This window comes from Ovis aries, chromosome 3, assembly GCF_016772045.2.
Source record: "Ovis aries strain OAR_USU_Benz2616 breed Rambouillet chromosome 3, ARS-UI_Ramb_v3.0, whole genome shotgun sequence".
NCBI classification, from domain to species: domain Eukaryota; kingdom Metazoa; phylum Chordata; class Mammalia; order Artiodactyla; family Bovidae; genus Ovis; species Ovis aries.
Genome location: NC_056056.1, coordinates 44,861,024 through 44,886,865, shown reverse-complemented (window position 1 = coordinate 44,886,865; position 25,842 = coordinate 44,861,024). Strand labels below are relative to the sequence as shown.

General features: G+C 38.1%; 1 protein-coding gene and 1 non-coding gene across 11 annotated transcripts in view; one reads left to right on the top strand and one right to left on the bottom strand.

Moving 5' to 3' along the window:
• WDPCP (WD repeat containing planar cell polarity effector) overlaps positions 1–25,842 on the bottom strand; it is a 727,433-nt gene that overhangs the window by 276,584 nt on the left and 425,007 nt on the right. For all 10 annotated transcript variants that reach the window (XM_060412062.1, XM_060412070.1, XM_060412069.1 and 7 more), the window contains 3 exons: positions 20,016–20,130; positions 17,602–17,735; positions 13,892–14,083 (listed from right to left, as the gene is read on the bottom strand). In XM_060412062.1, coding sequence (XP_060268045.1) covers positions 13,892–14,083; positions 17,602–17,735; positions 20,016–20,130 — 441 coding nt within the window. The remainder of the gene's footprint in view (positions 1–13,891; positions 14,084–17,601; positions 17,736–20,015; positions 20,131–25,842) is intronic.
• TRNAR-ACG (transfer RNA arginine (anticodon ACG)) lies at positions 21,732–21,803 on the top strand. Its single transcript has one exon. It is a non-coding gene; the product is annotated as a tRNA-Arg (tRNA).

The following is a 25,842-nucleotide window of genomic DNA, read 5'->3' as shown; positions in this document are numbered from 1 at the left end:
GGAATATGCTTTTAGCCATTTTGGCAATTATTTTAGCAGTCTGGCTGTCTGGGGAGGCCTTTAGCTGTGAAAAGAAGAGAAGCTAAAAGCAAAGGAGAAAAGGAAAGATATAAGCATCTGAATGCAGAGTTCCAAAGAATAGCAAGAAGAGGTAAGAAAGCCTTCTTCAGTGATCACTGCAAAGAAATAGAGGAAAACAACAGAATGGGAAAGACTAGAGATCTCTTCAAGAAAATTAGAGATACCAAGGGAACATTTTGTGCAAAGATGGGCTCGATAAAGGACAGAAATGGTCTGGACCTAACAGAAGCAGAAGATATTAAGGAGAGGTGGCAAGTATACACAGAAGAACTGTACAAAAAGATCTTCACAACCCAGATAATCACGATGGTGTGATCACTCATCTAGAGCCAGACATCCTGGAATGTGAAGTCAAGTGGGCCTTAGAAAGCATCACTACGAACAAAGCTAGTAGAGGTGATGGAATTCCAGTTGAGCTATTTCAAATCCTGAAAGATGATGCTGTGAAAGTGCTACACTCAATATGCCAGCACATTTGGAAAACTCAGCAGTGGCCACAGGACTGGAAAAGGTCAGTTTTCATTCCAATCCCAAAGAAAGGCAATGCAAAAGAATGCTCAAACTACCACACAATGGCACTCATCTCACATGCTAGTAAAGTAATGCTCAAAATTCTCCAAGCCAGGCTTCAGCAATACGTGAACCGAGACCTTCCAGATGTTCAAGCTGGTTTTAGAAAAGGCAGAGAAACCAGAGATCAAATTGCCAACATCCGCTGGATCATGGAAAAAAGCAAGAGAGTTCCCGAAAAACATCTATTTCTGCTTTATTGACTATGCCAAAGCCTTTGACTGTGTGGATCACAATAAACTGTGGAAAATTCTGAAAAAGATGGGAATACCAGACCACCTGACCTGCCTCTTGAGAAATCTGTATGCAGGTCAGGAAGCAACAGTTAGAACCGGACATGGAACAACTGACTGGTTCCAAATAGGAAAAGGAGGATGTCAAGGCTGTATACTGTCACCCTGCTTATTTAACTTATATGCAGAGTACAGCATGAGAAATGCTGGACTGGAAGAAGCACAAGCTGGAATCAAAATTGCTGGGAGAAATATCAGTAACCTCAGATATGCAGATGACATCACCCTTATGGCAGAAAGTGAAGAAGAACTAACAAGCCTCTTGATGACAGTGAAAGAGGAAAGTGAAAAAGCTGGCTTTAAGCTCAACATTCAGAAAACGAAGATCATGGCATCCGATTCCACCACTTCATGGCAAATAGATAGGGAAAGAGTAGTAACAGTGAGAGACTTTATTTTGGGGGGCTCCAAAATCACTGTAGATGTGATTTTCATCGACTGCAGCCATGAAATTAAAAGACGCTTACTCCTTGTAAGGAACGTTACGACCAACCTAGACAGCATATTAAAAAGCAGAGACATTACTTTGTCAACAAAGGTCTGTCTAGTCAAGGCTATGGTTTTTCCAGTAGTCATGTATGGACATGAGAGTTGGACTATAAAGAAAGCTGAGCACCAAAGAATTGATATTTTTGCCAACTGTAGTGTTGGAGAAGACTCTTGAGAGTCAAAGGGACTGCAAGGAGATCCAACCAGCCCATGCTTATGGAAATCAGTCCTGAATATTCATTTGGAAGGACTGATGTTGAAGTTGAAACTCCAATACTTTGGCTACCTGATGTGAAGAACTGACTTATTTGAGAAGACCTTGATGCTGGGAAAGATTGAAGGCAGAAGAAGGGGATGACAGAGGATGAGACGGTTAGATGGCATTACCAACTCAATGGACATGAATCTGGGTAAACTCATTGGAAAAGACTTTGATGCTGGGAGGGACTGGGGGCAGGAGAAGAAGGGGACAACCAAGGATGAGATGGCTGGATGGCATCACTGACTCGACGGGCGCGAGTCTGAGTGAACTCCAGGAGTTGGTGATGGACAGAGACGTCTGGTGTGCCGCAGTCCATGGGATCGCAAAGAGTTGGACACGACTGAGCAACTGAACTGAACTGATGGTCTTCCTAGTGGTTACGTACAGTTGTGAGAACTAGACCATAAAGAAGGCAAAATGCCAAAGAATTGATGCCTGATGCCTTTAAACTGTGGTTTTGGAGAAGACTCCTGAAAATCTTTTCGATGGCAAGGATATCAAACCAGTCAATCTTAAGGAAGATCAACCCTGAATATTCACTGGAAAGACTAATGCTGAAGCTGAAGCTCCAATATTTTGGTCATCTGATGCGAACAGATGACTCACTGGAAAAGTCCCTGTAGCTGGAAAAGATTGGGGGCAGAAAGAGAAGAGGATGTCAGAGGATGAGATGGTTAGACAGCATCACCAATGCAATGAACATGAACTTGGGCAAACTCGAGGAGATGGTGAGGGACAGGGAGGCCTGGGCTACTGCAGTCCATGGGGTCACAAGGAGTCAGACACAACAACAAGAGGCAGATTCTGACTGGTGTGAGATCATACCTCATTGTAGTTTTGATTTGCATTTCTCTAATAATTAGTGACGTTGAACATCTTTTCATGTGCCTATTGGCCATCTGTATGTCTCCTTTGGAGAAACATTTACTTCTTCTGCCCATTTTCTGATTGGGTTGGATTTTTTCTGATATTTAACTGCAGGGATGAGTTATCTACATATTTTGGAAATTAATCCCTTGGTAGCACAGTATGCAAATTTCTTCTCCCAGTCCACTGGTGAAAGGTCTCCTTTGCATGAAAAAGTTTTTAAGTTTAATAAGGTGCCATTTGCATGCTTTTGTTTTTATTTCCAGTACTCGAGGAGACAGATCCCCCCAACAATATTACTGCAATTATATCAGAGTGTTCTGCCTATGTTTTCCTCTAGGAGCTTTACGGTTTCTATTCTTACATCTAGGTTTTTAATAGATTTTTATTTTATTCTTGTATATGGTGTTAAAGAATGTTCTAATTTTTTTTTAGATATAGCTGTCCAGTTTTCCCAGCACCACATATTGAAGAAACTGTCTTTTCTCCATTGTGTAGTCTTGCCTCACTTGTCGCAAGTTAACTAACCATATGAACGTGGGTTTATTTCTGGGCTTTCCATCCTGTTCCACTGACCCATATATCTGTTTTTGTGCCACTACCATACTGTTTTGATTACTATAGCTTTGTAGTATAGTCGGATGTCAGGGCACCTAATTCCTTCAGCTCCATTTTTTTTCCTCAAGACTGATTTGGATATTCATGACCTTTTGTGCTTCCATACAAACTGTAAAAAAGTTTTATTCTAATTCTGTGAAAAATTCGGATAGGAATTGCATTGAATCTGTAGATTGCCTTGTATCAGTTCACTTCAGTTCAGTTGCTCAGTCGTGTCCGACTCTTTGCGACCCCATGAATCGCAGCACGCCAGGCCTCCTTGTCCATCACCAATTCCCGGAGTTCACTCAAACTCGTGTCCATTGAGTCAGTGATGCCATCCAGCCATCTCATCCTCAGTCGTCCCCTTCTTCTCCTGCCCCCAATCCCTCCCAGCATCACAGTCTTTTCCAATGAGTCAACTCTTCGCATGAGGTGGCCAAAGTACTAGAGCTTCAGCTTTAGCATCATTCATTCCAAAGAAATCCCAGGGTTGATCTCCTTCAGAATGGACTGGTTGGATCTCCTTGCAGTCCAAGGGACTCTCAAGAGTCTTCTCCAACACCACAGTTCAAAAGCATCAATTCTTCGGTGCTCAGCCTTCTTCACAGTCCAACTCTCACATCCATACATGACTACTGGAAAAACCATAGCCTTGACTAGATGGACCTCAGTCGGAAAAGTAATGTCTCTGCTTTTGAATATACTATCTAGGTTGGTCATAACTTTTCTTCCAAGGAGTGTCTTTTAATTTCATGCCTTGTACAGTAGAGTTATTTTGACAATATTGATTCTTCCAATCCAAGAATGTAGTATATCTCTTCATCTGTTTGTGTCATCTTTGATTTCTTTCATAAGTATCTTATAGTTTTCTGAGTACATGTCTTTTGCCCCCTTATGTATTTCATTCTTTTTGATTCATTGGTGGGCTTTCCTAGTAGCTCAGCTGGTAAAGAATTTGCCTGCAATGCAGGAGACCCCAGTTCGATTCCTGGGTCAGGAAGATCCGCTATAAAAGGGATAGGCTACCCACTCCAGTATTCTTGGACTTCCCTGGTGGCTCAGAAGGAAAAGAATCCACTTGCAATGTGAGAGATCTGGGTTCAATCCCTGAGTTGGGAAGATCCCCTGGAGAAGGTAATGGCTACCCACTCCAGTATTCTGCCCTGGAAAATTCCATGCACAGAGGAGCCTGACAGGTTACAGTCCATGGGGTTGCCAAGAGTCGGACACAACTAAGCGACTTTCACTTAATGGTAAACGGTATTGTTTCCTTAATTTCTCTTTGTGAACTTCTGTTGTCAGCGTATAGGAATGCAAGAGATTTCTGTATTAATTTTGTATCCAGCAACTTTACCAGATTCATTGAGGAGCCTAGTAGTTTTCTGGTAGCATCTTTAGGATTCTCTTGTATAGTATCAGGTCAACAGCAAACAGAGACACTTTCACCTTTTCTTTTCCAATGTGGAATTCCTTTTCTTTCTTTTTCTTCTCTGACTGTCATAGCTAGGACTTCCAAAACTACGTTGAATAAAAGTGGCAAGAGTGGACATCACTGTCTTTTTCCTGATCCTAAAAGGAATGCTTTCAGATTTTCACTACTGAGTATGATGTTAGCTGTCTTTGTCATATATGACCTTTATTATAAGATATGTTCCCTTAATTGGAGAAGGAAATGGTAACCCACTCAACTATTCTTCCTGGGAAAATCCTATGGACAGAGAAGCCAGGTGGGCTACCATCCATGGAGTCGCAAAGAGTAAGACACAACTGAGAATGCACACATGTTCCTTTAGTACCTACTTTCTTGAGAGGTTTCTTTTAAAATCATAAACGGATGTTGAATTTTCTCAAAAGCTTTTACTTTATCTACTGAGGTAATCATATAGTTGTTATTCTTCAATTTGTTAATGCAATGTATCATATAGATTGGTGTATACTGAAAATCCTTGTATCCCTGGCATAAATCTCACTTGATCAAGGTGTATGGTTCTTATAATGTACTATTGGAGTCAGTTTGCCAGTATTTTGCTGATGATTTTTGTGTCTATGTTCATCGGTGATATAGGTCTGTAATTTTTTTCATATCCTTGGTTTTGGTATCTGGGTGATGGTGGCCATATAGAATGAGTTCAGAAATGTTCCACCCTCTGCAATATTTTATAATAGTTTCAGGATAGGTGTTAACTCTTTAAATGTTTGGTAGAGCCCACCTATGAAGCCATCTGTTCCTGGACTTTTGTTTGTTGGGAGATTTTAAACTACTGATTCAGTATCAGTACTGTAATTGATGTTTTCATATTTTCTATTTCTGGTTCAGTCTTCCAAGACTGTACTCTTATAAGAATCTGTCCAGTTCTTCTAGGCTGTACCAGTTTATTGGCATGTAGTTCCTTGCAGTAGTTTCTTATGATCCTTTGTCCTTCTGTCATAACTTCTTTTTCATTTTTGATTTTGATTTGGGCCCTCTCCCTTTTTTTCTTGATGAGTCTAGCTAAAGGTTTATCAGGTTTGCATATCTTCAAAGAACTAGCTTTTAGTGTTGTTGATCTTTTCTATTGGTTTTAGTCTCTATTTCATTGATTTCTGTCCTGATCTTTGTAATTTCTTTCATTATACTAACTTGGGGTTTCGTTTGTTTTTCATTCTCTAGTTGTTTTAGGTGCAGGGTTAGGTTATTTACTTTAGATCTTTCTGGTTTCCTGAGGTAAGCTCGTGATCCCTTTAAACTTCCCTCTAAGAACTGCTTTTGGTGCATCCCATACCTTTTGGATGGAGAAGGCAATGGCACCCCACTCCAGTACTCTTGCCTGGCAAATCCCATCGACAGAGGAGCCTGCAGTCCATGGGGTCGCTGAGGGTCAGACACAACTGAGCGACTTCACTTTTACTTTTCACTTTCATGCATTGGAGAAGGAAATGACAACCCACTTCAGTGTTCTTGCCTGGAGAATCCCAGGGACGGGGGAGCCTGGTGGGCTGCCGTCTATGGGGTTGCACAGAGTCAGACACAACTAAAGCGACTTAGCAGCAGCAGCAGCATACCTTTTGGATAATCTTGCTTTCTTTTTCATTTGTCTCTCAAAAAATATCTCATTTAATTTTTTAATTTCCTCTTTCATTTCTTCAGTGATTCAGAAACCAGACCTTATTGAATAAATCAAGAATTCCATGTTTGCAGCAGGAAATGCACAAGATAACCATGGACTATATTTTTATACCAGAGGGAAGCTACCCTCTGGTATAGGGTAGCTACCAGTAAAGGGAAGCTATCCATTACTAAGGTATGACAAGAAGAGAAGCCAACTCGAAGAGAATACCTTTGCTCTAGTTAAAGAATCTGTACTTCCAAAAATATAACAATTTATGAAACCCATTAAGTCAAATATGTCTAAATCCATGAGTTAATAATGTTATTTAAAAACAAAAACTAATTGATTACCTTCAGGGAGTGACAGAGAACCAATCCAATCTTGAAAACTAGTAAATAAAAGAAACAGACACTTATCCTGATCACACTATATGAATCCAGCTACTGGGAAAACACATAGGAGATGAGTAGAAGTGTCTCATTATAAAAGTATCCCAACTAATTAAAAAATAATGTCATTAGATATCACCATTTTGCAACCTCCATGAATTAATGGACCTAAGCACTGAGCATCAGTAGTTACTAAAAATAGAGAGTCAACCAAAAGAGAGAAATACAACCTAGCATCATATGCCTTCCAATTAAAAAACACTCCTTCACATACATTCTTGCCAAAACTGACCACTAACTTGCAGAATTTTCAAAAGACAAAGAAGCATGCTGAACCACATCATGATGATGGAACCAACAAAATCCAGACTGTGGGACACTACAGTTTCAACAGATAACTTTCAATGAAAAACATAAAAAAAGAGAGTGGAGTGGGAACTTGCAGACTAAAAAGAGATTTCAAAGACACATTAACATGTTTTAGGACTCCCCTGGCGGTCCAGTGGTTAAGAATTCACCTGTCAATGCAGAGGACATGGGACTGGTAAGATTCCACATGCTGCAAGGCAAGTAAGCCTGTGCACCACAACTATTGAGCCAGTCGGTGGCTCTAGAGCCTGCATGCAACAACTAACTGAAGCCCACAGGCTCTAGAGCCTACGCTCTGCAATAAGAGAAGACATCTCAATGAGAAGTCTGCCTCACTGCAATTAGCGAGTAGTCCCTGCTCCCTGCAACTACAGGAAGTCCCACATAGCAACAAAGACCCAGTGTAGCCAAAAATAAATAAATAAAAGACATATTAGCATGTTTTAAATAGATAATATTAAACTGCAGTTTTGTGAGATACACACTTAGGTGATATATGAGAAAAAGTGTAAAAGTCACAACAGAGGATACTCTGGGGGACTAGGGAAGGGTTGAGATTAAAACAGAGTAAGTACATAGCACTATTTCTGGTGCCTGGGAAAGTCTATTTCTTGACCTGAGTGTGGTTACAGGGGTGTTTCTTTAGTAAAAGCTCATTAAATTATATATCTTCTCCCTATGGTTTTCCTTACTGTACTTTATAATAAAGAGATTACAACAACCTCATCATCCCTAAGATAGAAAATCTTGGTTATTTAGTTGAAAAATAACACAATATATACATCTCTTTGGAAGAGATGTCTCTGAAATATTCTGGCTTTTCAGGTGAATGCATATGTAATGCTTTCTAAATGCTTCTTTTATCAAATTACACTGTATTAAAAGTAGGTCACATTTTTACTTTCTCATCAATTGACTGCTCCTCTAAATCATTCCTTGACAACATGTTTTAAGGTTTAATAGCTCTGCTAATATGTTTTTTATTAATTTGGTTAAACAGATTCAAGTGGCCTTCTCTGAATAAGATATCTTGAAATTATTGCCATACTCAGAAAGCTTTATCGAATGCTTATAGCTGAAAAGTTAAAATATCTACTCAAATAAGATAATAGAAAAGTAAGTTGGGTGGTCATCACATTTTTGACAAAGTTAATGAATTAAATATTTCTAGGATGATAGTACGGAGAAAGCAATGGCACCCCATTCCAGTACTCCTGCCTGGAAAATCCCATGGATGGGGGAGCCTCGTAGGCTGCAGTCCATGGGGTTGCGAACTGTCGGACACGACTGAGCGACTTCACTTTCACTTTTCACTTTCCTGCATTGGAGAAGGAAATGGCAATCCACTCTAGTGTTCTTGCCTGGAGAATCCCAGAGATGGGGGAGCCTGGTGGGCTGCTGTCTATGGGGTCTCACAGAGTCGGACATTACTGAAGTGACTTAGCAGCAGCAGCAGGATGATAGTAATTACTTTTTCCAAAAGTAAATATAGAGAGTGTGCTCAGCCACTCAGTCATGTCCAACTCTTTGCGACCACATGGACTGAAGCCTGTTGGGCTCCTCTGTCCATAGGACTTTCCAGGCAAGAATACTAGAATGGGTTGCCATTTCCTACTCCAGGGGATCTTAAGCATATATGTGTTAGTCACTCAGTCGTGTCTGACTCTTTGTGTAGCCTGCCAGGCTTCTCTGTCCATGGAATTCTCCAAGCAAGAATACTAGAGTGGATTGCCATTCCCTTCTCCAGCGGATCTTCCCAACCCAGGGATCAAACCCTGGTCTCCTGCACTGCAGGCAGATTGTTTATGTTTGAGCTACAGGGAAGTCCTATATTAAATAAAAAGGACTACTGTGTTATGTATGAGAATAAACACAAATACCACAGAAAACTATTTTTAAATGAATTTTATAGATAAAAATGTTTTTCTTCATCCTAGTTATTGTGCATTTTTCAAAACCATCTTTTTCCCAGACAATAAAAATCTCTCTTGTTCTACATTTCTAATTAAGATATGTACTGTTGTTTAGAACTCTGTGGTGTGCAATTAGACCTGCAGTTTTCTAATATCCATAAAATAAATTTTAAAACGTTCTTCCTCTGAAAGACAGATAATTCAGTAACAGAGAGCTTATTTCTGTTTTCTTTGTTTTTCTTTTTTTCCTCTTCAGCTGCTTGGTAAGCCAATTTTCTACTTAGAGTCTACTATTAGAACACTCATTTGGTTCAGTATGTGGGCTTTATCCTTTCCATGGTCTGTTATGCAAAAGAGATGGCTTTATACAATTTTTTCAGTCTGTTGTAAAGCAGTGGTTCTCAACTTGGATGCACATGAGAATCACCTAGCGAAGCTGTAAAAGAATACTGATGCTGCCTCCCCCTCTGGAGATTCTGATGTAACTGGTCTGGGTGCATCCCTTTGTAAAAGCTCTGTAGGTGACTGTAATGTGTTGCCAAGGCTAGGAACCACTACTCTAGGATCTTGCCACAGTCCAAATAAAAGCTTATTATCTTTTCTGATTGAAATTGGATGGGAAATGATTTTTTTTAAATTCTGTCATTTAATAGATACAAAGATTAAATTTCTTCTTTATAAAGTTGCTACTTTTGTAGTCTGACTTTTAGGGTTTAAGAGTATATTTTATCTCTTATTCTGAAGATTAGTGTAAGAAGTTTATTGGTTGCTAGTGAAAAATATTTAAAAGATATATGCCCAAATATTACCTTTATAAACTAGTAGTTTTAGTTCACGTTTTCCTAAAAAATATGCTACAATTCATGGTTAAAGACTGTCTTTATACACACAGAAAGAAACAATTATTTCCCCAGACAATTATTCCAAAAGACATTCACTTTTTTGCATTTAGAAGTTCACATGAGGTTCTGAAAAAAAAATCTTTATTAATTTTTCCAACAATTTAATTTTGATAGATTGAAAGGACCAAATCTAAGACAGAAGTTACTTGATAAAAGAATTATTCTATATCTTAATATATTAAGATAAATATATACAGTCAGTGGTGATAAGTAAAAATCAGGTACAAATATCATATAAAACTTAATGAAAATCTATTCAAATACTTAAACAAGATGGATAATTTTCCAAAAACACAAAATAAGGAAAATGACTCAAGGAAACAACAGAATTCCTGAAAACCAACCACTGAAAAACTGAATCAGTGATAAAAAAATAAATCTATCTTCCTTAAAAGATAGCACACCCAGATGCTTTTATGTGTTTTACCAAACATTCAAGTATAATATATTTCTTTTGGTACTGTTTCACAGAGGAGAAAAGAGAAAAGCTAGTCAAATCACTCCACAAGGCTAGTACAATTTTGATATGAAACTTAGGACAGTAACCAAAAAAAAAGGTAAAACTGTGTACCAACCTTGCTGCTGCTGCTGCTGCTGCCGCTAAGTCGCTTCAGTCGTATCCAACTGTGCGACCCCATAGACGGCAGCCCACCAGGCTCCCCTGTCTCTGGGATTTTCCAAGCAAGAACGCTGGAGTGGGTTGCCATTTCCTTCTCCAATGCAGGAAAGTGAAAAGTGAAAGTGAAGTCACTCAGTCATGTCTGACTCCTAGCGACCCCATGGACTGCAGCCTACCAGGCTCCTCCGTCCATGGGATTTGCCAGGCAAGAGTACTGGAGTGGAGTGCCATTACCTTCTCCATACCAACCTTGAGCAAGTTGTAAATCCTCTTTGAAAGTTCCCCCTTATTATCTCTCTAGGTAAAAACAATCATTTCCCACTGGTTCCTGTACTGCTAACATATATCCACAGTACTTTAACACTTTAGTGTACGCACGTGTTTTCATATTTGTCTCTCACTGGTAGACACTAAGACCCTTGCAGGCAGGGAAAGCTTTGTATTCATATCCTCTGGCACGAAATACAGTGCTTATGGCTTCCCAGGTCACTCAGTGGTAAAAAATTCACCTGACAATGCAGGAGACATGGGTTTGATCCTAGGATCCATGGGACAGAGGAGCCTGGTGAGCTATAGTCCATGGGACTGCGAAAGCGTAGTACAGGACTTAGGGACTAAACAGCAACAGCTACTCCATGGTCATGCTCCACAGCTGATGAATGACGTGAAGAGAGAAAGAGTGAAAGTGTTAGTTCCATCGTGTCTGTTTCTTTGTGACTCCATGGACTTTAGCCCACCAGGCTTCTCTATCCATGGAATTCTCCAGGCAAGAATTCTGGAGTGGGTTGCCATTCCCTTCTCCAGGGGATCTTCCTGACTCAGTGATTGAACCCAGGTCTCCTGCATGGCAGACCAGTTCTTTACTGTCTGAGCCACTAGGGAAGCCCCAATATTGGAGTGGGTTGCCATGTCCTCCCTCCAGGGGATCTTCCCAACCCAAGGATCAAACCCAGGTCTCCTGCATTGCAGGAGGATTCTTTACTTTCTGAGCCATCAAGGAAGCCCAAGAATACTGGAGTGAGTAGCCTATCCCTTCTCCAGGGGAACTTCCCGACCCAGGGATTGAACCAGGGTCTCCTGTATTGCAGGGGGATTCTCCACCAGCTGAGCTACCCGGGAAGCCCAGGGAAGGGCATTTCAGGTAGAAATACCTGTAATCTGTACAGGTGTGCACTGCTTGCATGCTCAGTTGTGTCTGACTCTTTGCAACCCCATGGACTATAGCCTGCCAGGCTCTTTTGTCCATGGAATTTTCCAGGCAAGAATACTGGAGTGGGTTGCCATTTCCTACTTGAAATTTGTACAAGCAGAAGGTGAGAAATAAAGAAGCAGTGAGTACATCATTTGGCTAGAACATAGATTTGTATAAAGAAATAACATTGGCACAGTAGGTCACGACCAGCCGGGGCAAGGGGGTGCTTTTCAGTGTGGAAGTTAAGTTTAGCTGAAAATCTAATGAATGCATTTGAATAAGCAATGGCAAAATCAGACCTGTGCTTCAGAATTCAGATGAGTACTTTTTTTTTGAGCTGCCTGGGACCCATATAGTTTAAATCCATCATTTTAAAAATTAGAAAACTACAGTCAGGGTAGGTGATCTACCCAAGAACAAAGAATGTATCATTAGTTAAAAGCAGGCTGAACCTTACAGGAGTAAACTTGATTCAAGTCACACAGTATATGGTCCAACCAATAGGCAAACTGAGGTTTATCGAACCACAAAGTCCATAAACTAGACACGGGAGATGAAGTATGTGGACCATATGTATATACCCTTTTCAAACAGTCCTAATTTCAGGTAATAAGTTCATTTCAATAAAGGTAATTTGTGTACTGTAAAACTAAAGGTTGATTTATGCTTTTTTTTTTTTTTACTTTTATTGTAAGACAGAACATTTAAAAGAATTCTAGTTGGCTTTATTACTGAAGTCATTTTGATTAGGGCTTCTAGTCAGCTTCTAGATCCAAGATCAATATGATGGTAGGCACGAACAGGAAGTGAATAGGAATAAAGTACTTCTTTATCCTTACAAAATCCATACCTGGAGCATTAAAAGTGGTCTTAGTTACTACAACAAAATTGGAAAAGTTCCAGAAAAAGGTAAATTAATTAAAAAGGGCTCTTCAGTCTTAAAAGATAGCCTGTAAGTTTGTAAAATCAGAAGAGGTAAGTGGGGGATAGAGAAAACTTGTACTTGTTCATTATCTCAGAACACTAATTCTGAAAAATACTTCTTAAAGTCTAAAAGATAATGGATTTAGAGAAAATACAGGAACATACAATTTTACCTAGACAAAACATACCATTTTATCCACTGAAAAACCACGTTGAGGAGGTTGTTTTTTCAGTTTAAAGTTACATTAAGAAAACAGAATTTCAGACTCAAAAGTACTGATACAAGATTAAAATATCCACAGGTTCATGATAATGAATGATGATGGAACATTTTCAGAAATAGATAGGGTGAGATCTCATATACACTTCCTAGATTATCCCTTTTGGTGTCTGTGTCCCAGGCAGGACACTAGATCGAGAAGGCTGCTCCTCTAAGGCCCTCCTTACAAATCCTTGCCCCAAGCCATGGTTTGGCACCACAGAGTCTTATAGAAAACAGGCATTTGACTACTGTTTGCTAACTGACTGCTGCTAAGTCGCTTCAGTCGTGTCCGACTCTGTGCGACCCCAGAGATGGCAGCCTACCAGGCTCTTCTGTCCCTGGGATTCTCTAGGCAAGAACACCGGAGTGGGTTGCCATTTCCTTCTCCAAGGCATGAGAGTGAAAAGTGAAAGTGAAGTTGCTCAGTCGTCTCCAACTTCGCGATCCCATGGACTGCAGCCCACCAGGCTCCTCCATCCACAGGATTTTCCAAGCAAGAATACTGGAGTGGGGTGCCATTGCCTTGTCCGACTAACTGATGTTTAAAGAAGGTGGTTAATAACACAGCTTTGAAAGGCATGAAATCATGAGCAAACAGTAATGACAGCACTAATAATGATAATGACAAGAATCACAATAGTAATTGAGACTATTAATTAATACATGTAATAATAGCATTACATCATTATTGCTCTAAATGCATCTATTAACTTGGATATCTTCATTCACTCTGTTTTTCAAATAATGAAACCACAGCACATAGAGGTTAGTAATCTGCTCAAGGAATAGTAATCTACCTCAAGAGAGGTAGGTAGTGGCAGAGCTAGGATTTGAACCCAGAAGCTTGTGCTAATTATCACTATGGTATTCGGGCGAGTCCTGAAACTGTCTGTGGATCCTCCAGATGTGATACTTTAAAGGATCCCATATCATATGTAATTACTTTTGTTGAATATTTGGAAAACTAATTATAGACTTTTAAAAGTATTTATACTTATTTCAGAATAGGAAACTAATAACCCTACTTTAGTTTCTCTTCAACAAAATGTATATATTTGCTTTAGATTTACCTCCAGCTTTCCTTGAGCATAACTCAGGAGCAGCAAATTGGCTCTGTCCTTCTCAGAAGAAATGGGGGTCCAAGGCCAAGCATCATCACTGACCAGTGGCCACCAGCAAACAACTCTATCTTGAACACAATTGATAGCTAGACGACGCTGTGTTGTCCTATTTACTGGGCCAGGGATTTCATAATAGGAAATCTAATGGTTTAAAAAAAAAAAAAGACAAGGATCATTTTTAAAAGGCAAAATCCTCAAAGTATTACAAAAATTAAAGCATCTGTAAATGTAGATAAATGCAAGTAAATATGCATGTTAAACATGTGCTTAAGGAGGTGTCAGAATTTACCAAATTCTTTTGACACATACATAAAAAAGACATATGTTCAAAATTCTCCCCATTTTTAGCAGAGGAAAGGAAAAGGAAAAATGTGAGTTGGGGAGGAATTGGCCATAGCAATCCCAATCAATACCAAAATGTACAGTCATGGTTGCTTGACAGCATCGACCTACACATAGGATTGAAGACCAGCTATATTAAATGACAGGTTCAGTACTGCTGACCAAGAGTGTCGGACTACTGTTTAAGACATAACATGTTAACAGTGACTGACAACAACAAAAGGAAAAACAACTTGAGGCAAATATCGCTTTAAAGACATGTATACAAAAATTCTGCATAAAGGGATAAGCCACAGCATCATGTGTAAAAGTTTATGCAGCTTCTGAGAATTATGCTTTTTTTTCTTAGGACGGATTTGTAGAATTTATTATTCAAACTATGTTATTTTGGAACATGGTTATTTGAAAACATAAGCACGGCACCATCTGGGTGACACATGCCAAGGAAATATAGATTGCACCGTATTTCTGCTTAAGGAATTAATGGAAGGTTGATAGCTTGGAAGCAGAAAAAAAAAAAAAAAAAACTATCTTGCCATTGCTGGTCAGCAATAATCGAACCACTTTCTGGGGATTAAGCGCATGGCTAAGCCTACTGGACCAGACACTAGCAAAGGGCAGGGGGTCTTCTTATCAGAGAAATGCTTCTGGAGCCAGTCTCACTACATGACAGATTGCTTTCATATTCCTGTCTGCAAGGCAACAAAGGATGGCAGTAATGCGATAATGCCAGAGTGCAATGGGTGTTAAGAACCCGTTGCATTTATGTATTGTATTTAGTAAATAATCAGGCTCATCCAAATTGTGATCTCACCACTCAACCAAGGCCATTAAAATCAAGGTTAATGCTTTAATAATCCTCTGCTATTTTTTTTTAATATGGTCAAAAGGAACCCTTTTCTATTTGCATGGCCATAATATTATTGACCTCTTCATCCTCTGAATGCACATCAAAAGGAACTGAAATCAAAGTAATTACCAGTGTTGTTCTCTCATGGTAAACATTTAACTCCTTGCACTGTCCCTTCACTGTTAAATAAATTGAACTGGATTTTTAAAATGTAGACAGGAAAACTTGCTAAAGGTCAATAATTTCATGATATTTCCCCTATATTTTTCTCTGTGAAAACTGTTTCAGTCTAAAAGAGCTAAATTATGATATAGCTGTAAAGAAGAGCAGGATTGTAATACTCTACACTATTTCCTTGTTTTAAAATCCAAATGGGCAATGACAGACAACACAAATTACTTTATGCGCTAAAGTGCAAATTCTTATATTTAAGTTCTCAATATCACTATTTTAACTAGCTATCTTCTCATTTGAGGGAAATATCACAATGAAATTGCTAAGTCCTTAAAAATACACAAACAGTATTTTGATATCCTACCTAGCATTTATACATGTTACTTAAGAACTTCTATATAAGAAAACAGAGTTAAAACAAGAGGCTGCCACTTTCAATCCTTACATAATGTAAATCATGTATGTTATCTGAAATTTAATGTTTGTTTTGAGTATTAATGGTTTACTATTCTATCACAATGGTCAAGAGGGCAAGTGAAATGAACAAGTTACTTAAAATGTCCTTCCAATATATAAATGGCAGTTTTTATCAAATATTAAATCAAATATTAAATACTAATTTAAAATATTGAACCAGAAGATAAAATCCATGGGTTTTCCAGAGGGAAGCAGGCTACTTCTTCTCTAATGTAAAGAAATGACATGGAGTGCTTATGATTTTAATTTCTCATATCTAATGACAGAATGAACAAATATGTAACTCCCTTACTCAAGGTGCAGGACCCATATACTCAGTCTATTTTTCACATCTTTTCATCAGAAAAGATGACATCCTAACAGTGTCTCTCTGCTCTCATTAATGAGGAGCTACTATCCTTAAGCTGAGAAGACTCTGCCAAACTACCCACCACACTAAAGATGAAGAAAGTAGGCATACAAAATTTTATGTAAATGCATTAAAAACAGTCACTTTAATAGTTAATGCATTAAAAGTAATGCATACTGGTGCATTTTAAAGACCAGTATTAGTAAATTAACAACATTTCAAGGAAAGCTAGCCATTTTGGAAAATAGAATTCCATTAGGAATGTTAAACCATTTTTTACTAGACAAAATGTATGAGTACTACAGATTTTCAGTTTAAAAGAATCAATATTATACGAAGTGTTATAGAAGCAATACAAGGCTTGCAAACAAAACCAAATTATAGTTTATTACCATGATGAAAAAGTTAATATATTTTATCCCATGTTAAAAATCTTTTTTATGAGTAGATTTTTCCAATAAATAAAATGAAATCCTCCCACACCACTACTAACTCAGTCACAGTAAGAAATAACCCAAAAGAACCCCAAAGGGCAAAAGGTTAGGTCAAGTACTATTAGACTTTTCAAACACACACACACAGTTTCAAGCCACAAAGCTGGCTTTTAAGAATCTTTGCCCCTGTTATAGATACTCCTGGTACAGTGTAAGTGTGCATCTTTTTTAAGGAAGCTGTAGATCAGTCTCGTTCCCAGTGAACAGTGAACTGTCTCAAATCCACGTCACAGAGGCTGGATCAATCTTGCAAACACAAGTCACTGCTGAAAAGAGGCCTTGAACTGAAACAGCCTGGAAAATGTATGAGATACTCATTCTAGCAGAGAGTATGCCTTCCAAGCAGTTAGAATGTAATGTGGCAAAACTTAAATTAAACACATCATTTAAAATAAAAATCCTGCCTTAACAGATGTAAAGTCCCTGATACAAGGAAACAAATTACCTGGAGTTACTGAAGGGAAAGAGACTAACACATGAAGGAGATTTCTTTTTGCATTTTTCTCCACAGTTATAGCTGGATATTGGGAGGAGGGGGATCTTCCCACTCCTTGTTTATTACACTTTTCTATTAACCTTTGAAAGTGTTGTCTTCTTTCTTGTGAAATGGAAGCGCGAGCAGCTATCCTTGCCTAGAATAGTGATACGGGGTCTTAGGGGAAAATGAGAATGGTATATATACTACTACCAGCAAGAAAACCATTTTCAAATGTGCAACTTGCCTCTATTATCTTTCTGATTTCCATAAGTACAATGTAAACTGCTCCAAGCATGCCACTGTTAGACCCCCATAATGAGAGTAAAAAAAGAAAACTTTGGATGGCCACAATCAAGCTTAATCCTATACTATGAATAACTCTGGTTTTTCTGAAATCCATAATCATTTAAGAAAAATGAGCATAACATCAACTCAAGCAATACTCTAGCATACCTTAATAATTAACAATATGACCATAAACATTCAAATCTCTACCTTATAATCCAAGGCTGAGAGCTTTTCCAGTCTTTTGTTTATATCAGGAGAGCTCATCTTCTTGGCAAACTGAATAAAACATAGTTTGTTTTGTGCCAAAAATGATAAGATGATGAAGCTGTCTGTGAGAAGAGCTTAAAAAAAAAAAAGACTTGATAATACTATCAAGTACTAAGTTAGAATAAAATAATAACAAATTAATAGTTTCTTCTACTGAAATGTTACAAAAAGCTATTTTCAGAAGATAAATGAATATTAATTGAAATAACTGAAGTCTCCTAAATATCATTGTGGACATTTCCCAATGATAATAAAGATATTAGAAAGAAACAACAATAATCAATCTAATCATGCATGGATTTGATATTTTTCCTTTCCATGAGACCATTTCAATATACACTGATATTTGGGGACAACCTACAAATGAGATGTATTTGGAATAAAGGTCGGAAAAGCATAAAACCCTGTTTCATATCTGAACGTAAAGATAAAAACACTTATTTGTACTTAGCCTTTAATCCTGTATTTATATGATACAAACCATCTGAGAATAAATTGGATTTATTAGAGGATACAGATCAGTGTTCTCCACCAATTTTTTTAAAAAATTTTCACCAATGAACTTTCTTTCTGAAAGTACACTAGCTGAATGAATTAAAACATGTTACACCCAATATGCATATTATATACTTGATATAATACTTGATAATGAAGATTAGCAAAAACATTTCTGCAGCTATATTTCTAAAGCACACAGTTAATTAATTTGCATTTGGGTTACATAAAGAGCTATTAATGTTATAAAAAATACTGATTAAAAACATGTAGTAGGAATTTGAGAAATGTTTTACATTGTTCCCAGCAAAAAGAAGTTATTGAATGTTTTATATATATTTCTTTACTTCCATATCCCTGGCTGTGCAAGCAGTAACCACAGTAGATCTACATAATTATAGGAGAATCTGGAGAACTGCCAAGAAATCCCATTGTTATCATGTACTCATGAGAATGTATGTATTATTTGTGGTTTAAAGAAACAAGTGAAAAAAGATATCTCAGCAACATGAACAGTTTTGGAGGTCTTCTTTTAACTCTAATGGAGGACCACCAAAATGACAAAATCATCACAGCCACTATTTTACTTGCAGAGTCAATGAAGGGGTCAATTGTTAGACATATGAAAACAGAACCTCTTCCACAGGGAAGCTTCCTTAGCACCATAATCCTACAAGGAAGAGGAAGTGGCATACTCATAACCCTACCCCCAGCTTATCATTATCAGGAATACTACTAATGATAGCCACGCTGCAGAGTGCTTTTCTCTAAGAAATTGTGTCTGCATTATTCAGAGATATTAGCGAGCACACACTAGGGTTTCTATAATCTTGCCTCTGTCCTTTCCATTAGACCACACTTTTGATTATTCAATTTAAGATATGGATAATTTTCAATCTCTAATGATAATGCAATCTGTTTCTTTTTTTAAATTTATTTAATTGGAGGCTAATTACTTTACAATATTGTACTGGTTTAGCAATGTGTTTCTTATGCAGTCTGTTTCTTAGGCCTTTTTTTTTTTTTTTACCTTGAATTAAACTGCAATCTTAAAACTTTAGGAGTCAGCACACTATAATGCAAAGGAAATGGGTTCAGATTTCAGCTCAGTCATTTTGGGGCTATTCCTTAGTATCTCATTGGTGGGCATGTTCATCAGTATCTCAGCTTCAATTTCCTTATCTATTAAACAGAAATAACTATATCTTACAAAGAATAGTTGTTTTAATTAAATTATATAGGTAGGCTGGCACAGCAAAGAGCCTTCTAAGGATTAATAAATGTCAGTATGTTACCTTTTCAGTAACTGGCTTAAAGTCTTCATGTGCTTTGTAGCAATTATATACTAACTGTGATATCACTTTACAGGATTCAGATTTATCTGGTATTTTTGGCATTGATTTTTATTTTTAGAAATACTGCTTAAACTCTCTCAGAAGTTAGTATTCATAGACTTTGGTAACAAAGAATGTCCTAAGAGCCAAAGAACAGATTTTGTTTTTGTTTTTGTATTAAGTAGCTACGCTGACAAATTGGGGTTATTTATTCAAATTCATGTGAAAGTGAAAAATATTTGAAATGTCAACACACCAAACAAAAAACCCACCTCTTTAGAAAATAGGTTCACTTTTTTAAGGAAACAGTAAAAAAAATACCCAAGAATACTAACAATTGACAAAAACTTTGACATTAAATATTAGTTAAAACTCATATTGGTCCCAGGGTTGTAACTATGCCATTACAAGCAATTACTTGTGTTTTCAAGTCCCTAGTGGTAATAATTAGTCTACCTGTTGACACAGTATTTCTTCTGCCCCACTGTTAATGTAGGCAATTGATTTGCACATGGGGGTAATTACCATCACTGATGGTGTCGGAGATGAGCTTCCCCACCAGGCTTCTGTCAATCACCACTTTCTCCAGCTGCGGCCCGGAAAGGCTTAGGGACACCAGCACACCTGAACCAAAGAGGAGCTAAAAACAGGTAAAGGGAGAGAGGCAGAGGGAGATATACCAAGAATTAGAATCTTTTAAAAATTTCTCCCCAAATGTACAACTTACAGATATGTACGTGGAATTATAAAGAGTTCTTTGAAAAACAATCACTGACATTCTGAGTAAAAAAATACAGGTGGTTAAGTGGTGGAACACAGTTAAGTGCACTGATCAGTGCTATAAGGAGAAACTGAATTTAGTCCATGTTTATTAGAAGTGTAATCTTTTAAATACTTGGAAAATAATCATGTTTATGAAAAAACTTCCTTGCATTGCATTCAGAGATGTGATGTGTCTTACTGAAATGTTTTCAAAGATTACTATTTATATTAGTAATTAAAAGAAGATTTCTTAACATTTGAGTAGGCGTTGCTACATACTAAACAGCAATCATCATTACAATGTTAACACCAAGTATTATGATTTATCTGGAATTTAAACTCCTTGAAATAAAGATCATGTCTAAAATATTAAAATACATGTAAATCTAAGGCAATTAAAGCACAATGTTAAACGTTAAAATTCATAAATAAGTACCACATACCAGAAATAACTTCTCAAGGAGAGATAAACACAGTAAAGTATGCAGGCTTTATTAATATTAGTGTTCACCCAACCACCCAACAAAAGATGTCTGGATATCACCATTATGGTTTTATACTGCTCCTTTTCATTTGTGGCAGTATAATTCATTCATCTCCAAATGTTTAAAACTTCTGAAAGGACTATGCATATGTGTATGCTTGTTATCTATGAGATTATGAAATATCAACATTGGAAGAAATTGTTTCACCTTCAAGGCAACAGACTCAAAGCAGATGAATCATGTAATAGCATATGGTATAAGAAGAAAAAAACCAATTGTCAGTAAACTAATCAGGAACATGCCAGCCAAATCTAAAGACAACTATGATTTTAAACAAAACAGGGGAATTCCCCACCTACCTAGGCATCATGTCCCAGCTAGAGAGGATGATTCTGTGACAAGACATACTGGGACATGTGTGAACAATGAGCAGCATGAGGGACCAGGTGATTATTATATTTAAAAAAGATGACTATTCCCCTACTGTCTAACAGATTCCAGGCATATGAACCAGAAAAGAAACTGAAGGGCCCCATGTGATTAAGTTCAGTTCAGTTCAGTCGCTCAGTCGTGTCCGACTCTTTTCCACCCCATGAATCACAGCACGCCAGGCTTCCCTGTCCGTCACCAACTCCCGGAGTTCACTCAAACTCATCAGGTGATTAAAGGAACTGTCAATTTCATGTTAATGTACCCCACAGGGGCCAGAAAGCAGGGGAAAGGAGAACTTAATTTATTGGTATGGGAGACTAATAAGAGAAAGTGAAGACACGTTTGTTTCAAGAATTTCAAACTACTTCATAAATTAATTAATCTCTACTTAATTATGAATTATATCCAGCCACACCATATACCTTGATGACTAACACTGATATTTTCCTTTTAGGGAATACCCCCATAACAATATAACATGTGGTCTTTACCCCTACATTCTCCCTTCTCAAGCAGGCAATTTTAGGGTCATCTTTCATATCTGGTTCTCCCCCTTAGGACTTCCCTGGTGGCTCAGATGGTAAAGCATCTGTCTACGATGCGGGAGACCCAGGTTCGATCCCTGGGTTGGGAAGATCCCTTGGAGAAGGAAATGGCAATCCACTCCAGTACTATTGCCTGGAAAATCCCATGGACAGAGGAGCCTGGTAGGCTATAGTCCATGGGGTCGCAGAGAGTCGGACACGACTGAGCAACTTCACGTTCATGTTCTCGCCCTTATAATAGTTTTTTCTCCCCTCATTTATTCAATCTCTTCCTCATTTATTCAGAAAAGTGAAGTCGCTCAGTCATGTCTGACTCTTTGTGACCCCATGGACTGTAGCCTACCAGGCTCCTCCATCCATGGGATTTTCCAGGCAAGAATACTGGAGTGGGTTGCCATTTATTCAGAGCACCTCTAAAATTTGTCCTTTTCTATTTATTTTTATCTATTAGAATTTTACACCCATATTCTTAAGCACCTCTTTTCTTCATTATCTATTATTAGTTCCTAATGGATACTAGCTAGGCCACTTTTATCTTTATATCTTAAAGATATATATCTTTATATCTTATCTAGTGCCTAGAACAATGTCAGACACATAGGAGGTACTAACTAAATGCTTAGAGAAAGAAACATAATTAATTCATGATAGGATTAAATAATTTCCAGTTAGAAGGAAATCTTGTCTAATTTTTCACTCCCACAAGACATGGAAGTTCCTTCTTAGGCATCTCTGCAAGCATCCTTCAAAGATCCAGCCATGCTTGAATACTGCCAGTAACTAGAAGCTGCTTTAAACAGATAACTAATAAAGAAGTAAAAAGGCCTCTTTGAGGAGACAACATCTGAGTACAGATCCAAATGAAGTGAAAGAACAAGCCATATGATTACTTGAAGAAAGGGAATTTGAGCCTTAGAATAGTAAATGCAAAAACTCTTCAGGTCAGAATGTGCCTGGGAAAACTGACAAAAGGTAGGCCAGTGTGCCTTGAAGGGTGAGGAGTGAGTGAGAGGGATATTCACAGGACAGAATCAGCAAGGCAGTCAGGGGATCTTGTTGAGGAGAAGTCATAGGGTTTTAAGCAGCAGTAAATTATAATTTATATTTTAAAGAAGGATCAGGGCAAAAGTAGAAGCAGGGAGACCATTAGGAGGCTATTGCAGTGGCCTAGGTGAGAGATGATGATGGCTTGAACTCGATGGCAATGCTAGAGGAAACAGTACGTGGATATATTTGAGACATATTTTAAAGGGGAGCAACTGGGGCTTGCTGAAGAATTGGATGTAGCAAACAAGAGAAAAACTCAAAGGTTTTTGGGCTGAGCAACTTGGTTTACTGAAATGGGGAACACTTGAGGAGAGGTAAATTTAGATTGGGAGAATCAAAAGTTTGGTGTGGACATGTTATGTTTAAGATGTCTATGAACATGTAAGTAGAGATATCAAATACTCTGAAGTCTAGGGTGAAGTGGGGGCTGGAGATTATATCTGGGAGTCATCAACAATGTATGGTAGTGTTTAAAGTCTTGGAACAGAATAGTAAAAGTCGCTCAGTCGTGTCTGACTCTTTGCAACCCCATGGACTATAAAGTCCATAGTATTCTCCAGGCCAGAATACTGGAGTGAGTAGCCTTTCCCTTCTCCAGGGGATCTTCCCAACCCAGGGATCAAGCCCAGGTGTCCCACACTGCAGGTGGATTCTTTACCAGCTGAGCCTCAAGAGAAGCCCAAGAATACTGGACTGGGTAGCCTACCCCCTCTCCAGTGGATCTTCCCAACCCAGGAATCGAACCGGGGTCTCCTGCATTGCAGGTGGATTCTTTACCAACTGAGCTAAAAAGAGTGAAGAGGTCATAAGGGTGGAGCTCTAATCTAATTAACCTGGTGTCCTAACAAAGAAGAAGACACACCAGTGGGCTCTCTTTCCATGTGCACACATAAGGAAAAGGCCAAACGGCAACAAAGAAGACAGTTGTTTATGAATCAGGAAGAGAGGTCTCACCAGAGATCAGCCCTCACAGCAACCTGGTCTTGGACTTCTAGCTTCTAGAACTGTGAAAAAATAAATTTGTTATTTAAGAAAAAAAAAAAAAAAGGAGAGAAAGAGGCCTAACAACTGAGCTCTGGGACATCTCAATCTTTAGCTGGATTAAAAGATCAGGTTAGCCCTCTTATTGACACCTAGTTGGGGTACTTATTAGGATTAAGGTATGTCTATCATTTCTGATTTCCAAATGTCATGTGTTCTAGAAGTAGCCCTAACACCAGATTTTGGAATAAGAGGGTATAAGCAAATTAATAAGTTAATTAATACATTTTTATAAAAACAATCTATGGGAAAGCATAAGTTTCCAAGTACTGGTGCCAAAGATATTTCTGGATATGGTAATGGTGATAACCAGAATTAGGGGGAAACAACAGTATGAGTCTCAGGTAAAGAATATGCTAGCCCAGACAGGAAAGTATCTCTCCCTGTTTCCCCAAAAAGTTAGTTCTTAAGCCCTCCAAACTGGAAAAGCCTATTTTAAGATTTGGCAGGACAAGAAGGAAAAGGGCACCAAGATACCCAATTTCAAGGAATCAGAGAATCCAACAGTTCAAAAAATTAAAAAAGAGCAGACAAAGAAGCAAAGGGAGATACCTCCAGAGCAGATCTGAGCTTGAGAAGAGATCAACAGGATGAATAAATAAGAGGGCCTATGGGATTTCCAAACACTCTGCCAATTTTAATGTAGTTCCCTGTGCATGAAACAAATCGCCAGTCCAGGTTCGATGCATAATACTGGATGCTTGGGGCTGGTGCACTGAGACAACCCAGAGGGATGGTGCGGGGAGGGAGGGGGGCAGTTCAGGATGGGGCACACGTGTATGCCTGTGGCGGATTCATGTTGATGTATGGCAAAACCAATATAATGTTGTAAAGTAATTAGCCTCCAATTAAAATAAATAAATTTATACTTGGGGTGGGGGGAGAAGATGACGAAGGCAAAATAGGAACTGAAACTTTCCCTTTCCCCTGATACCCTTCCAGACAGGAAGTATCTTCCTTGCTAGTTATGCTCTGACCATTATTTCTTTTTTTTTTTTTAAGGTAACATATTGTTTTTATTTTTTTTAATTTTTTTATATTTCTTTCTTTAATGTGGTTTTATTTTTTTTATTTTTATTTTTACTTTATTTTACTTTACAATACTGTATTGGTTTTGCCACACATCAACACAAATCCACCACGGGTGTACATGCGATCCCAAACATGAACCCCCCTCCCACCCCCGACCCCACACCATCTCTCTGGATCATCCCCATGCACCAGCCCCAAGCATCCTGTATCCTGCATCAAACACAGACTGGTGATTCGTTTCTTACATGATAGTATACATGTTTCAATGCCATTCTCCCAAATCATCTTATGTTTTTGTTTTGCTTAATGATGTCAGCTGGTAAAAATTTCTTTCTTCTCCCAGTGCCATTTCACTTCTAATTAAGTATTCAAAATAAGGTTAAGAGAAACCAATTTGAGGAATCATCTGAAGATCATGGGGATCATTTCCTAGTTTCTTAAAAAAAGACAGACCTCTCTGGTATGAGCTTATACATAACTTTTTCCTTCTCATGTTTTTAAAATAAGCTCATACCAGAGAGGTCTGTCTTTTTTTAAGAAACTAGGAAATGATCCCCATGATCTTCAGATGATTCCTCAAATTGGTTTCTCTTAACCTTATTTTGATTACTTAATTAGAATCCAAGTTCATTCACTCAGTAGATCAAAAATATGTGAGTGCCTCCTATATATGCCAAGTATATAGACAGGGATATAATGATGAATGATCCAGGCAAGTATTGGTAAAATGTGTGTAGAATATAGAAGATCTCATCTCAGAGAAGTGGAGGTTTTGGTTAAGATAGATGACTGCTTCCTAGAAGAGGTAGTTTAGTAGCCATAAAGAGAAGTACATCATACATCACATATTGACCCATGCATCATAGTCTCAAGTACTGAAGAAGCAAGTAAGTAAGTAACTGTGAATGAGCTCTTTTAGAACAGTGATCACAAACAATTCAACTGAATTCAGTATTCTCACTGGCTAAGGAAACTCCTCCCAAATCCATGTGATTATTGTCATATCTG